This window comes from Tachyglossus aculeatus, chromosome 10 (genome assembly GCF_015852505.1).
Source record: "Tachyglossus aculeatus isolate mTacAcu1 chromosome 10, mTacAcu1.pri, whole genome shotgun sequence".
NCBI classification, from domain to species: Eukaryota; Metazoa; Chordata; class Mammalia; order Monotremata; family Tachyglossidae; genus Tachyglossus; species Tachyglossus aculeatus.
This window is the reverse complement of record NC_052075.1, coordinates 44,219,391-44,233,382: the sequence shown is the minus strand read 5'-3', so window position 1 is coordinate 44,233,382 and position 13,992 is coordinate 44,219,391. Positions and strand designations below refer to the sequence as shown.

The following is a 13,992-nucleotide window of genomic DNA, read 5'->3' as shown; positions in this document are numbered from 1 at the left end:
ACGGAGAAGATTAAGATGAGTTATCTCTTTGGTGGGTCACTTTCTGGGGGCTTCTTCACTGCCAGGAAACCCCTCTTTCCCGGTGACCCAAGTAGTGTGGGGGTGGAGAGTTCAGGAATACATTCCCTGCAGCTGTGGAGTTGTCCGAGGACGTCTTTGCCCCCGCTCTCCCGTCTTCCCACTTCTGGACTCAGGCATCTCTCTCTCCCTCCTGATCCTCATCAGAACAATTGGCCGCCCTTCCCGAGTTTAAGAGCCTGGGCCCGCTATTCAAGTCATCTGAACCTTTACAACTCACTGAAGCAGAGACCGAATACTTTGTCCGCTGCGTCAAGCACACGTTCACCAATCACATCGTCTTCCAGGTAAGAGCGGTGCCCTAGCCGGCTTCCCTCGGACGCCCTGAGTGCTTGGTACAGAGATCACTCGTTGCAGTGTACACTTAAAGCAGCATCTTCAAAGTGGGATAAGGGCAGGCCACCTCTTTTCCCTGGCTCGTTTCCTTCGTTGTGGTAAAACTTCAAAGTCCTGGAAGGGTTCATTCATTCAATTCTATTTACTGAGCACTTACTGTGTGCAGAGCACTGAACAAGCACTTGGGCGAGTACAGTATAACAGTAAACAGACACGTTGCCTGCCCACAACGACTTTACGGTCTAGGCAGAACGGGCCTCACTTAAAATCGTGGGATAGCAGTTAGGGGAGCTCCCTAGGCTTGTTGAGAAAACGATGAGGACGATACGAGGGCGGCTAGTGAACCTTCCTTGTCTCCTGTCACAAGTTCAAGCTGTCAGGGCCCAAAGCAGGTGAACCAAAGTTCGCCAGTTCTTGCCACTGGGGCTGAAGTTAATTCAGTCAGTGGAATGATTCATTGAGTACCTCCTTGTGTGTGCAGAACAGGGTACTAGAGAGCTTACCGTCTACTGGGGGAGACTCACTATGGTAAATTACAGGTAGGAAGACGGCATTATACAAGATGTATTTGAAAGGGTAATGGGGTGTTATGAGTACATGAGTGGTTAAAGTGGCATGAAAGTGCAGAAGTTGAAGTGGGGAGATTAAAAATGAATTGGCGAAGGCCTCCTGGAGGAAATGGGGAAAGCAGTGGGACTGCTGGATTTGAAGTGGAAGGAAGTCCCAAGCGGAGGGGAGGGTGTGAACAAGAGGCTGGCCGTGGGAGAGATGAGAACGAGGCACACTTAGTAGGTGAGCTGGGAAGGAACCCGGAGTGCCAACTGGGATGTAGTGGGAGAAAAGAGCAGGGGAGACTCCTGGTCAGAGAGCTGAGGGAGTCAGGGTGTAATGGGGATGGGCTTTAGGGCCCCACGAGGAGGGGAGAGGTGTGATGGAAAAGGCCCTGAATCTGGGAAGAAAGTCATTTCTAAATGCCTTTTTTATCATTCCTTGTCACCCCCTAGTTTGACTGCACAAACACCCTGAACGACCAGCTGCTGGAGAAGGTAACGGTGCAGATGGAGCCATCCGAGGCCTACGATGTGCTCTGTTGCATCCCGGCCCCCAGTCTCCCCTACAACCAGCCGGGGACCTGTTACACCCTCGTAAGCCTGCCTGAGGACGACCCTACCGCAGGTGAGAGCTTGGGCGGAGGGGAGGGGCCGGGCACGGAGGACTCCTGGCCGAGGAGTTAGTCATACAGAGGCGCGGGGAGGTGGGTGGCCCCTCCCGGAAAGAATGTGGGTGATGGAGGGGGATGAGCCCTCTGGGAGCCCGCACCTCCTTACGGGAGAAATGGCTGTTCATTTTGCTTTCCAACAAACAGCTACAAAGTATCAAGAATCTTGCCTCCAGCTGGGCCCGTGGCACCTTCCTCCTGAATTCTCCTTGGGTCTCGGTTGCATCCGATCAGGTTTTCCTGCCAGATCCCAAGCTTAGTGCTGTCCCGTTGGCGCAGAGTCCTTATCCCTTCCCATCCCTACATCTTTAATCAGAAATTCCCACCCAGCCTCCTCCGCTCGGGGGAGCGGCAGAAGTGCTTACAGTCCCAGAAAGTGGCAGGTGTTGAGAACAGGCAGGGGTCCTCCCTGCCCCGTTACTACCCACGACCCTCCTGGGCAGCACTTCCCCTCCATAATGCAGATCTCCTGCTCATTTTGTTTTGCACCCAGTGGCTTGCACCTTCAGCTGCACGATGAAGTTTACCGTTCGGGACTGTGATCCTAACACCGGCGTTCCCGACGAGGATGGATATGACGACGAATATGTAGTAAGTTTTCTTGAGAAGGGACTTTGGTCTCAGGATGGCGATCAAAAACAGAGGGGCTCCGTCAGCCCGACCCTCCAGCATCCAGTCCTCGAGGTCGAATCAACTTCCCCTCCCTCTCCCAGGCCACGCTGTGACAATCACTGAGCGATTCATGACCATCACTGCCACATTCACACAGAGACCAGAGATCATTTCAGGCTACCCTTTCCGTTGTTGTTCTGCCTTTAGATTTTCCATTTCTAGGCAGGTTCTCCTCCCTGATCTCAGTGCCTTCTCTTCCTTCCCCTTAAAACTGGGGCTCCAAGGGTGCTATGCTTTCTCCTTACAGTGACTCTTAGCAGCCTCTCTGAGTGAGGCATTTTGTGCACATGGCAAATAGTGCACAGTTGGAGTGGGGGGAACCTTCCCTTGGCCCCCAGTTGTTCGGGAGCATCATGTGTTCTGACCCACATTGTTTGCCCAACAGCTGGAAGACCTGGAAGTGACCGTGTCTGACCACATCCAGAAGGTGCTGAAGCCCAACTTTGCCGCAGCCTGGGAGGAGGTGGGCGATGACTTTGAGAAAGAGGAGACCTTTGCTCTCAGCTCCACTAAAACCCTTGAAGGTGAGCATAACCCTCGCCTCCATGCAGTTGTGAGCCCCGCTGCTGTCTATATTCAGCATTTCAGGATGAACCCCCCGAGGGTTGAGGGGCCTGATCTCAGCCCTGAGCTGCAGCCCTACAGCTTCCATTTCCCCTCGGAGCTGAGCGGTTTGAGGGTAAACAGTCCTGATGCCGTCTTCCGATCTGTCGTTCAGAAGCCGTCAACAACATCATCACGTTTCTGGGCATGCAGCCTTGCGAGAGGTCGGACAAAGTACCCGAGAACAAGAACTCCCACGCCCTGTATCTGGCTGGTGAGACCCCCGCACGCGCACCAGAACGGCCCCTCAGTCGCTTCATAGGCCGGCTCCCTCGTCCAAGGGGAAGGGCACCGTGCTGGGTTCCGATTTGGCAAGTGGCTGGGCCTTTTGCGTCTGATTATATGCATTCCCCACCCCACCCAGCCCCAGTCTGTGGGGGGTGGTAAATTTAAGGGATTTAGAGCTTCAGCTGATGCAGTCGCTTACCCTTCATCCACCGAGAGCTCAAATCCCATTTGGCACACAGCCCTCGTTACGGGGCTGAGAGAACGCCCCTAGAGCGGATGAAATATGTCACTGGGGTCTTTACCTTAGCATCTTCCCTTCCTCCTCAGGAGTCTACCGTGGTGGCTCTGACGTACTGGTGAGATCCAGACTGGCCCTAGGCGACGGGGTGACGATGCAGGTGACCGTCCGAAGCAGAGAGGAAACGCCCGTCGACGTCATCTTAGCTTCTGTCGGCTAAGCCTTCCAAGTCAGGTGCAGTGGACTGGACGCTGTTCAGTAGGTCAGTGGGGCTTTGACTGTTGGCCTGGATTTCCCCAAAGCCCCCACACTCAATTGTTGCATCAGGGAGGAAGCAAAGGGCTGGGATGGAGCACAGGTCCATCACCAGTCAGACAAGCCGTCTCTGCCTGTGACTTAGTCCAACTGGCCCATTTTTATACAATGCTGTCTCAAGAGCTGAACACTGTCTTCCCTGCCCCTCCTCCAGATGCTCTCAACCTCTTTACATTCCTGTCTCTAATTTATTTTGGGATTGACTGATGGCTCCTGGCCAAGTTGGGAAATATAATGTTTATTGCAGAAGAGAAGATACTGTTACAGGGGGGGGCGGGGCGGGGGGGTAGGCGGGCGGCAGGGCGGACGTGGAGGGAGGGGAAGCCAGGCTCTATTTGTCCAAAATAATTTTTATTAATAGAAAATAAGACAGAGTTACTCCCATTTCAAGTTTTGAAGTTTGTTATACAGGAAGTTGCTAAATAAAAATAGACTTTTTAAGAACCGCTTAGTTCCTCTTTCTCTCAGGCAATGCAACTGTGCCCCAACAAAGTTTAGCCTGCTGCACCCAAAAAGAATTGGAGCCCCCACAGCCGTGCTCTTGAGACAAGGCAGCATGGGAGGGGTAAACCGCCCTGGGGGGGAAAAAACCTATTCCTTTCACCCACAGGATGCAAATACTGCAGCAGCTGGAAGCATCAATTCAGAGGTAGCCCTCAGGTACAAACCCTGCAGCATTTGTGCCTGCATTATTTTCTCCATCTGTAGCAAATGTGTCGCAGGTGAGGGCTGAAGCCAAGGTAAAGACCCTTGGGTTCAAGTGAACACTAGCACTTGGAAAAAAAGTCAACTGTTTAAGGGCCATTCTGAGTCCAGGCTTGTCTTTTATCCCTCCCCCTCACTTAGCCTGTGGCCAGTAAGAGCACCGGTGGGAGGGTGGGGAGATTAAGGTGCAGAGCACTCCAGCCCTGTCTGAGCCTCATACAGGTCCTCTCCACCCCAACAACCGGAACCTAAAACAGCATTTCACCCCGTCTGCAAACAATAGCCCAGCCACATAAGATACACTGACAGGAGTGCAGCATTAAACCAGGGTCTGCTCATTCGTTTTCGATAAAAATGACAAAACAGCATGGAATTCGGTCAAATTGAGAAAAAAAAAAGGAAGATTAATGTAATGCTACTTGTCTGAAAACAGGTGAATTTCATTACAATCAACCCCCCCTTCCTTATTGCGAGATTGTAGGTTACAAAGAGTCCCTTCTACTACCTTCCAGAATAATTCAGCAGCTTGGGTAGACTCGTGGGAAGGCATCTGAGATGACCTCGTTCTAGCTGCAGGCTGTCACTAGGACTGGCTAAGATCAATTTTTCAAGTAAGCAATTATTTCACTTCGATCAGCTGGCACACACTAGGAAAAAACTAGGCTATGGGTCGAAATAGTAGATTCGATACTTTTTCAGAGCTCCTCCTGGATTAACTATTACCCCACCTAAAAGGGGATAGTAAGAAACCAAGACCGTGGTGGAGAGGGAACGCAGCTGTCACCCTACCCCTCAGAAAGCGTTGATGAAACTCAAGTATGCATTCAGGAAGCCCGTGGGATCCTCTAGCTGCGGGTAGTGGCTGATGTGGTCATCCAGGATGGACACGGTTGACTGTGGCAGCACTTTCCTAGGGCGAGAGAAGACCGTGAAGTGAGCAGCTATTGACCAGGCTGGGTCAGAGCCTTCTGCTTGAAGGCAAATCAGGTCCAGGGGCGTCTGCCCAAAGCACCTTCCCGAGTAGCACTCGGGGGCCCAAAGCCGGGCCTTCTGCCACCATATCATACTGGATAATAATAAAAATGGCATTTATTAAGCACTTACTGGGTGCAAAGCTCTGTTCTAAGCGCTGGGAAGGTTACGGGGCGATCAGGTTGTCCCACAGGGTGCTCACAATCTTCATCCCCACTGTACAGATGGGGGAACTGAAGCCCAGAGAAGTTGTGACTTGCCCAAAGTCACACAGCTGACAATAATAATAATAATGGCATTTGTTAAGCGCTTACTATGTGCAAAGCACTGTTCTAAGCGCTGGGGGAGTTACAAGGTGACCAGGTTGTTACTCTATTTATTTTATTTATTTATTTATTTTACTTGTACATTTCTATCCTACTTATTTTATTTTGTTGGTATGTTTGGTTCTGTTCTCTGTCTCCCCCTTTTAGACTGTGAGCCCACTGTTGGGTAGGGACCGTCTCTATATGTTGCCAACTTGTACTTCCCCAGCGCTTAGTCCAGTGCTCTGCACACAGTAAGCGCTCAATAAATACGATTGATTGATTGATTGATTGGGGGGGGCTCACAGTTTTAATCCCCATTTTACAGGTGAGGTAACTGAGGCACAGAGAAGTTAAGTGACCTGCCCAAAGTCACACAGCTGACAATGGGGATTCGAACCCATGACCTCTGACTCCAAAGCCCGGGCCCTTTCCACTGAGCCATGCTGCTTCTCTGGATCCAGCCAGATGAGCATCAGCAGATTGTTCTCTTAATTCTACAGTGGCGTTCAATCAAAAAACATGCACCCTGCTAGAACTATCTTCAAATTTAGAATGAGCGCTTCGTATGGTATTAAGCACTTCCTATGTGCCAGGCACTCGGGCAGATGCAAGATAATCAGGTTGGATACAGTCTGTATCCCCCAATCTTAACCCTTATTTTACATAGGAGCCCACTGTTGGGTAGGGACCATCTCTATATGTACTTCCCAAGCGCTTAGTACAGTGCTCTGCACACAGTAAGCGCCCTGTAAATACAACTGATTGATATGAGGGAACAGACCCAGAGATGTTAAGCAACATGCTCAGGGTTACACTGCAGACAAGTGGCAGATTAGAATCCGGGTCATCATCATCATCAATCGTATTTATTGAGCGCTTACTATGTGCAGAGCACTGTACTGAGCGCTTGGGAAGTACAAATTGGCAACATATAGAGACAGTCCCTACCCAACAGTGGGCTCACAGTCTTAAAGGGGGTCCTTCTGACTCCCGGGACTGTGTTCTATCCACTAGGCCACACTGCTTCTCTGCACAGCTTGGGGCAGTAAATGTGCGGATTTTATTCAAAGCGGGCAAGACCCCTTGGGCAAGGGCTTGTCCTTTTAAGAGATCGTTAATAGAGGGATGCTCAGGTGCTAGATGCAGGGCAGCCTCTGGCCACTACCTAAGAAGGTAAAGCAAAGCTATTTCTGGGTTAGAATAATGGGCCAATCAAGTGTGACAGGTCCCCTCCCGCTGGGCCACCGCCTGACTGCCCTAACTTGCCCTCAATCCACCCTCTATTCCGAAATGACTCCTAAGACCCCCTTAAGCTTACCACAGCTATCCTGGCATAACCTCCTGGGGGTAACGTATTCTAAGCCGCAGAGGAAGAGCCGGGGCGCAGGAAGTGCCTCAGTAAGTGGCAAAAGTGGTGGCCCCTAAGGAGAGAGGCTGCTTTGTCCTTGTCCTGCCTCAAACCTGCAATCGGACTCCAGTTGCGTGACTTCTTTATAGCAATGAAAAGGAGAGAGATCTTTTTCAATGAGGCATTTCCAATTCCGGAGTCATGTGGCAGCGGGAAGGCCCCAGGTGAAGGGGGCTATTAATGAATCAAAGTGGCCCCCTCCTAGCTCCAGGCCAGGATGCTGGATTGGCTGGCAGGACAGCTCAGAAAGGAAAGAGACTCTGCCTGGGTCCAGAACAAATGCTTGCCATTCACATTTCCAGTGCCCGGTCGACCAGGGCAATCGAGGACCTCTGTCCCTTGGGAAATGGGAGCCAAGAAACCCTGCAACTGGATCATTCTTTAAGGTCACATCTCTAAGAGGCTTTCCCCAATTGAGCCCTCTTTTCCTGGCTCTCCCTTCAGCATTACCTATGCACTTGGATCTGTGATCTTTGGGCATTTGCTTTTTACCCCACAGCACTTACGCACATATATAAATTACTTATATTAATGCCTGTCTCTACCCACCCTTAGACTTATTATGGGCAGCGAACGTGTCCGCTAATTTTGCTGTACTTTCCCAAGTGCTTAGTTCAACGCTCTGCACGTAGGAAATGCTTCCTAAATACCACTGAGCCATTGTCCCTCGTGGCTGGAGGCGGACAGGTCCCCATGCCACCTCCCCGAGGAAGACTCACCTGTAGAGATTCATGAATTCTGGATGGGGATTCACGGGATCCAGGGGTCCATAGATGATATGAACTGGAAAAGGAAAGGGAGGGAGAGAGTTTGTCTTCTTCCTCTGCCCTTTACCCTAAAGCCAGGCCCTGAAAGCCTTTCCCTATAAGCAACCTCCCTCCCTCCCCCTTGCCCTGGAAAGAAATGACAGGCCTGCCCCACCCAACTTGTCTGATTAAAGAGACGTGCTCTTCTCTACACAGACTTCCTAGGTCCTTTTCCATATGGCCTTTCTGCTGGAGTCAGCAAGAGAAACAATTACTCCCTCCTTTCAGATCCATGAATTCCAGAGGTTGTGGTTCACAGACACTGTTCATCTCTCCTGCCTCCCCCCACCCCCCACCCCCCTCACCATTAAGGTGCTGTGGCCTAAAGGGCTTGTGTTCAGTTGCACACTTGTATGTCTGGGGCTGCCCCTGCCAGATGGAATAATTCACCTGAACCTCAAACCCAGCACCGCTGCAGGCGATTCCTCCAACCCTCCCCTCTCCCTCCCCATCAGCGATCTTAACTTTTCTTCACCCCTCCCACTCCTTCCCCCAGGATTTGGGTCACAGTGAGTCCCTACATTACTAAGAGAACACTGCCCTTTGCAGCGGGGGTGAGGGAAGGGGAAGCAGCAGGCAGATGCTCCCCCCCAAGTCACCCCCTGACCCCATTGGTGGTTTCCCAGTTTGTCTTATGCTGTCGAGTCGTCTCCGACTCATAGCGACCCCATGGACACATCTCTCCCAGAACGCCCCAACTCCATCTGGGAGCGTATCCATAGAGGACCTGACCAGAAAGAGGGAGTCCCTGGTTATTGCTATTTGACCCGCGCCTGGTTTTGTTTCCCTGACGGCACAAGCCCCAAGGCGGGCGGGGAAAACTCACGGGGGATGGCCGTGGAGGTGAGAGCCCCCACCCAGCGGTCTCTGTGCTGCTTCCTCTGGTTGATGTACTGTAAGAGACTGAAGGACAAGGCAAGTGGGCGTGAGCGAAAGTAAAGGGGTGCCCACGGGACTAAACCCTTTGCACACCCTCTTAGGCCAGAAGCCCCTTACTCCCTGCCCCAGGTACAGGCCTCTCCCTTAAGCCCGAGGCTGAAATAGTAGAGTGCTAGGCCTGTAGCTAAAGGTGGATTGAAATCTCTAGATCTGATGGTGATGCAGTCCTCAGGAACAACAGACGAGTCTCGGTTCTGATGTTTCAGGCCCGAGAACGTTTCCAGAGGACTAGATTAGACAGCTAGGAGTTGGCACCGAGCCACTCACACTCTCTAATGCCCCGTAAACCCGGGCACAAAGCCCACCGACGTCTCTGCTAGTGCTCAGCTACCTCGGGTTGGGGCCTAGCCCTCCGGGGCACATCTGGCAGCCCAAACATCACCCTTCATCAGACTCGGGGGTAGTCGGTAGCCCTTACCCGTCCATCACCAGGTTCCCGTCTTCGGCACGGATGCCAGTCCACATGTCCCATAACTCGGCCTCCGAGGGCTGGGTGTATGGCCCAAAGACCTCGCTGATGCTGGGAGACAATGGGGAGAGCGAGAAGACGGGGTTTTTTTCCAGTCCGGGCTCAGAGCCCCGCATAGGGTGGAAGGTGGCCCCCGGCCCCCAAAAAGGAAGTGAAATTAAGGGGCACCCGTGGGGATGCCCTTAGGGCCAAGCTGCCTGAGGAGTGGAACCGCAGGGCTTAGCACAGGAAGCGTCATCATTAAACCCCACTCAGCCCTGATGGGTCTCCCCTAGACCCCTCTAACGTCTGACCCCAGGCCCTTGCCGGCAGCCCCCAAGTCCTGACTCCTCCGACTCACCCTCGGGAGAAGAGGAAAAAGTTCATCAGGCGGTTGAGGACTGGAGAAAGCAGGCCTCCATCTTTGAGCAACTAGGGCAAAAAACAAAGAAGAGGAATGCGGTGGGAGGGGAAGGCGGAAAAGGATGACTCCCCCTGTTAGGGGACAGGGCTGCTCCCTGAAGACCCCCCATCCAGACCTCACGCCGTGCTGCCCAGAGGAGAACTGGCTCCGAATCCGTCCTCGACCACCCGCAGACTAGACTCCAGGGTCCCCCAAAGATGATCGTGGTCGTCAGTGGTATCTATTGAGCGCTTCCTATGTGCAGAGCACTGGACTGAGCGCTCGGAGTGCAATACAACAGAGATGGCAGACCTGTTCCCTGCCCTCAATGAGCTTTCAGTTTAGAAGGGGGGGGGGGATAGTTACTTGGGCTTGAGTTGAAGCCCCCCACCAGTAGTATCGGCCTGAAATTCCCTCCCTACCCCAGCAGACACAGCTGGCTTGTGGCAGAACCCCAGCACCCGAGCAGGTTTTGGACAGAAACGATTTCGCGAATCTTAAAACTCAGGCTGCGGGGATGAGGGAGGAAGAGACGAAGGGAGGTTGAAGATTACCAGAGCCAACACACTGGCCCTGGCCCTTCACCCCTCGCCACCGCCAGCTTTGCCTCGACAGGGAGCCGGGCCTGAAGTAAAAAAAGATTCACCCAACCGAGGAGCCGACCTTCTGCAGGAAGCGGGGGTGGGTGGTCTCGGGGAAGATACCTGCAGGAGAGCCACAGAGATCAGGATTAGTTCAGAAACTCCATGCCCCTTTCTCTGCCCAACCCGCTTGGAGCAGAAAATGCACTAAGGAAGCAATGGGGAAAAAAAACCCAGAAACACCAAAACACCTTTGAACCTACTTAACCAGGCTTTTTCTGGGGGCTCGACTTGTACTTTCCAAGCGCTTAGTACAGTGTGCTCTGCACACCATAAGCGCTCAATTAATACGACTGAATGAATGAATGACTCTCAGTGCTTCGCAGGCACGACAGTGCTCTGCACGCAGTAAGTGCTCAATAAATACAATTGATTGATTGATCTATTCTATTTATTTTGTTAATCTGTTTGGTTTTGTTCTCTGTCTCCCCCTTCTAGACTGTGAGCCCGCTGTGGGGTAGGGACCGTCTCTAGATGTTGCCAACTTGGGCTTCCCAAGCGCTTAGTACAGTGTTCTGCACATGGTAAGCGCTCAGTAAATACGATTGATTGATTGATCTTTCCCACCACAGATTCAGTCCACTCTTCTAAATTCACTAATGACCTTCTAGGCAAATGCAGTGGCCCCTACTCCATTTTAATCCTCCTTGACCTCTCAGATGCCTCTGACTCTGCCCACCACCCCTTTCTCCTCGAAACTTTAACCAACCTTGGCTTCACTGACACTGTCCTTCTCCGGCTCCTCCTCTGCCTCCCACCTCTAACTGTGGGGTTGTCTCAAGGCTCAATTCTGGGTCCCCTTCTGTTCTCCGTCTACACCCACTCCGTTGGAGAACTCATTCCCTTCCGCAGCTTCAACTACCATTTTTCTGAGCATGATTCCCAAGCCTTATTGAAATCACAACTCCTAAGAGACCTTCCCGATTAAGCCCTCTTCCCCCTTCTCCCTCTCCCTAATGCGTCACCTAGGTACATAATAATAATAATAATGGCATTTGTTAAGCGCTTACTATGTGCAGAGCACTGTTCTGTACAAGGTGATCAAGTTGCCCCACGTGGGGCTCACCATCTTAATCCCCATTTTACAGATGAGGTAACAGAGGCTCAGAGAAGTTAAGTGACTTGCCCAAGGTCACACAGCAGTCATGTGGCGGAGTCGGGACTCGAACCCATGACCTCTGACTCCAAAGCCCGTGCTCTTTCAGCCACGCTGCTTCTCATATGGCTCGTAACCCTTGGAAGCACTTGATATTCACCCCACCCTCAGCCCCACAGCACTTGCATACATAATGATAACGTATTTAAATTCATTCATTCATTCAATCGTATTTATTGAGCGCTTACTGTGTGCAGAGCACTGTACTAAGCGCTTGGGAAGTACAGGTTGGCAACATGTACCCCACAACGGGCTCACAGTCCAGAAGGGGCAGACAGACAAAGAAAAAATAAATAAATAAAACATGTGGACCAGCGTCAAGTCATCAGAATAAATAGAGGTAAAGCTAGATGAACAACATTAATTTAAATGTCGATCCCCGCCCCATACTGTGAGCTCGTTGTAGTCAGGGAACGTGTCTACCGGCTATACTGTATTGTACTCTTCTGAGCGCTTAGTACAGTGCTGTGCATACGGTAAATGCTCCATAAATACCACTGATTAATTGACTCCTGTTTCACAAGTCCCACAGTGTTTCATTATTAAAGAGTGGGTCTATGCTTGTAAGATAAGGTTATTTTGAAAAATCACAAATCTTCAGGAGAATTGCAAATCCCAGGGCCCCAAGGTAATGGCCTCCCTTTTTTTTAAAAAAAAAAAGGTATTTGTTAAGCACTTACTATGTGCTTAGCAGGCACATACTAAGTGCTGGGGTAGATTCAAGGCAATCTGGTTGGACACCACAGTCCCTGTGTCATATGGGATTCACAGTCTTAATCTCTATATTACATATGAAGTAACTGAGGCACAGAGAAGTTAAGTGACTTGCCCAAGGTCACACAGCAGACAAGTGGCAGAGTGGGAATTAGCCCCTAAGCCCTTCTGACTCCTGGGGCTGTACTCGATCCACTAGGCCACGCTGCCTCCTGTTACTACCTTCCTCAATCAATCGTATTTATTGAGCGCTTACTGTGTGCAGAGCACTGTACTAAGCGCTTGGGAAGGCCAAGCTGGCAACATCTAGAGACGGTCCCTACCCAACAGCGGGCTCACAGTGTAGAAGGGGGAGACAGAGAACAAAACCAAACATATTAAGAAAATAAAATAAATAGAAGAGATATGGACAAATAAAATAAATAGAATAATAAATATGTACCAACATATATACAGGTGTTTCCTCAGAAACCCCGTCTCTGCTCCTGCAACCTCACAGTCCTCAGGGACCTTGGAAAAGACTTTTAGACTGTGAGCCCACTCTTTTAGACTGTGAGCCCACTATTGGGTAGGGACTGTCTCTATGTGATGCCAATTTGTACTTCCCAAGCGCTTAGTACAGTGCTCTGCACATAGTAAGCGCTCAATAAATACGATTGATTGATTGATTGATTGATTGACTTGGAGCTTTCCCTGGCCCCCCACCCCTCCAGAAAGTCAGCTGCCTGTGGCTCAGAACAATCGTATTTGTTAAGCGCTTACTATGTGCCAAGCACGGTTCTAAGAGCTGTAATCAAGTTGTCCCACGTGGGGCTCAGTCATCATCATCATCATCAATCGTATTTATGGAGCACTTACTATGTGCAGAGCACTGTACGAAGCGCTTGGGAAGTACAAATTGGCAGCATCTAGAGACAGTCCCTACCCAATGGCGGGCTCACAGTCTAAAAGGGGGAGACGGAGAACAAAACCAAACAGGCTAACAAAATAAACAGTCTTCACGCCCATTTTACGGATGAGGTCACCGAGGCCCAGAGAGGTTAAGCGGCTCGCCCGAGGTCACGCAGAACAGAGAGGAGCCGAGCAGCCCTCTCAGAGCCGCCCTAAACCTCTCTCTCACACAGGCCAAGGCGGACTTGGTCCTAGCATCATCATCATCCTCAATCGTGTTTATTGAGCGCTTACTGTGTGCCGAGCACTGTACTAAGCGCTTGGGAAGTACAAATTGGCAACGTCTAGAGACAGTCCCTACCCAACAGTGGGCTCACGGTCTAAAAGGGGGCTCACAGTCTAAAAGCATCTCCCCACCAGGGAGGTTCCCAGGGCTGCAATGGGATTCCTAGAAGAGGGGGAGGATGAAGGCAAGTCACAGATCTGCCAGCAGTTAGCATGGCGGAAATGGATCCACCTCTTATTTCGCGCGTCTGAGAGCCAGAAGGTCACGGGTTCTAATCCCAGCTCCACCAACTGTCGGCTGTGTGACCTTGGGCAAGTCCCTTCACACCTCCTTCCCTTCCCCACAGCCCCTGTATATATGTTTGTACATATTTATTACACTATTTATTTATTTATTTTACTTTTACATATCTATTCTATTTCTTTTCTTTTCTTAATATTTCCTTGGGTAAGTCACTTCTCACCTCCTTCCCTTCCCCACAGCACCTGTATATATGTTTGTGCATATTTATTACACTATTTATTTATTTTACCTGTACAGATCTATTCTATTTCTTTTCTTAATATGTCCTTGGGCAAGTCACTTCTCACCTCCTTCCCTTCCCCACAGCACCTATATATATGTTT

At 50.9% G+C, this 13,992-nt stretch overlaps 2 protein-coding genes across 7 annotated transcripts in view; one reads left to right on the top strand and one right to left on the bottom strand.

The window, feature by feature from the left end:
- The window catches only part of COPG2 (COPI coat complex subunit gamma 2), a 31,541-nt gene extending 27,586 nt beyond the window's left edge, over positions 1 to 3,955 (top strand). For all 3 annotated transcript variants that reach the window (XM_038752446.1, XM_038752448.1, XM_038752447.1), the window contains exons 19-24: positions 226 to 365; positions 1,419 to 1,590; positions 2,127 to 2,224; positions 2,691 to 2,829; positions 3,024 to 3,122; positions 3,464 to 3,955. In XM_038752446.1, coding sequence (XP_038608374.1) covers positions 226 to 365; positions 1,419 to 1,590; positions 2,127 to 2,224; positions 2,691 to 2,829; positions 3,024 to 3,122; positions 3,464 to 3,594 — 779 coding nt within the window. In that variant the 3' untranslated portion in view covers positions 3,595 to 3,955. The remainder of the gene's footprint in view (positions 1 to 225; positions 366 to 1,418; positions 1,591 to 2,126; positions 2,225 to 2,690; positions 2,830 to 3,023; positions 3,123 to 3,463) is intronic.
- A 51-nt stretch (positions 3,956 to 4,006) lies between these two features.
- Positions 4,007 to 13,992, bottom strand: part of MEST — a 46,125-nt gene continuing 36,139 nt past the window's right edge. For all 4 annotated transcript variants that reach the window (XM_038752162.1, XM_038752165.1, XM_038752163.1 and 1 more), the window contains 6 exons: positions 10,342 to 10,382; positions 9,637 to 9,707; positions 9,246 to 9,347; positions 8,715 to 8,791; positions 7,802 to 7,865; positions 4,007 to 5,304 (listed from right to left, as the gene is read on the bottom strand). In XM_038752162.1, the coding sequence (XP_038608090.1) occupies positions 5,187 to 5,304; positions 7,802 to 7,865; positions 8,715 to 8,791; positions 9,246 to 9,347; positions 9,637 to 9,707; positions 10,342 to 10,382 (473 nt within the window). In that variant the 3' untranslated portion in view covers positions 4,007 to 5,186. The remainder of the gene's footprint in view (positions 5,305 to 7,801; positions 7,866 to 8,714; positions 8,792 to 9,245; positions 9,348 to 9,636; positions 9,708 to 10,341; positions 10,383 to 13,992) is intronic.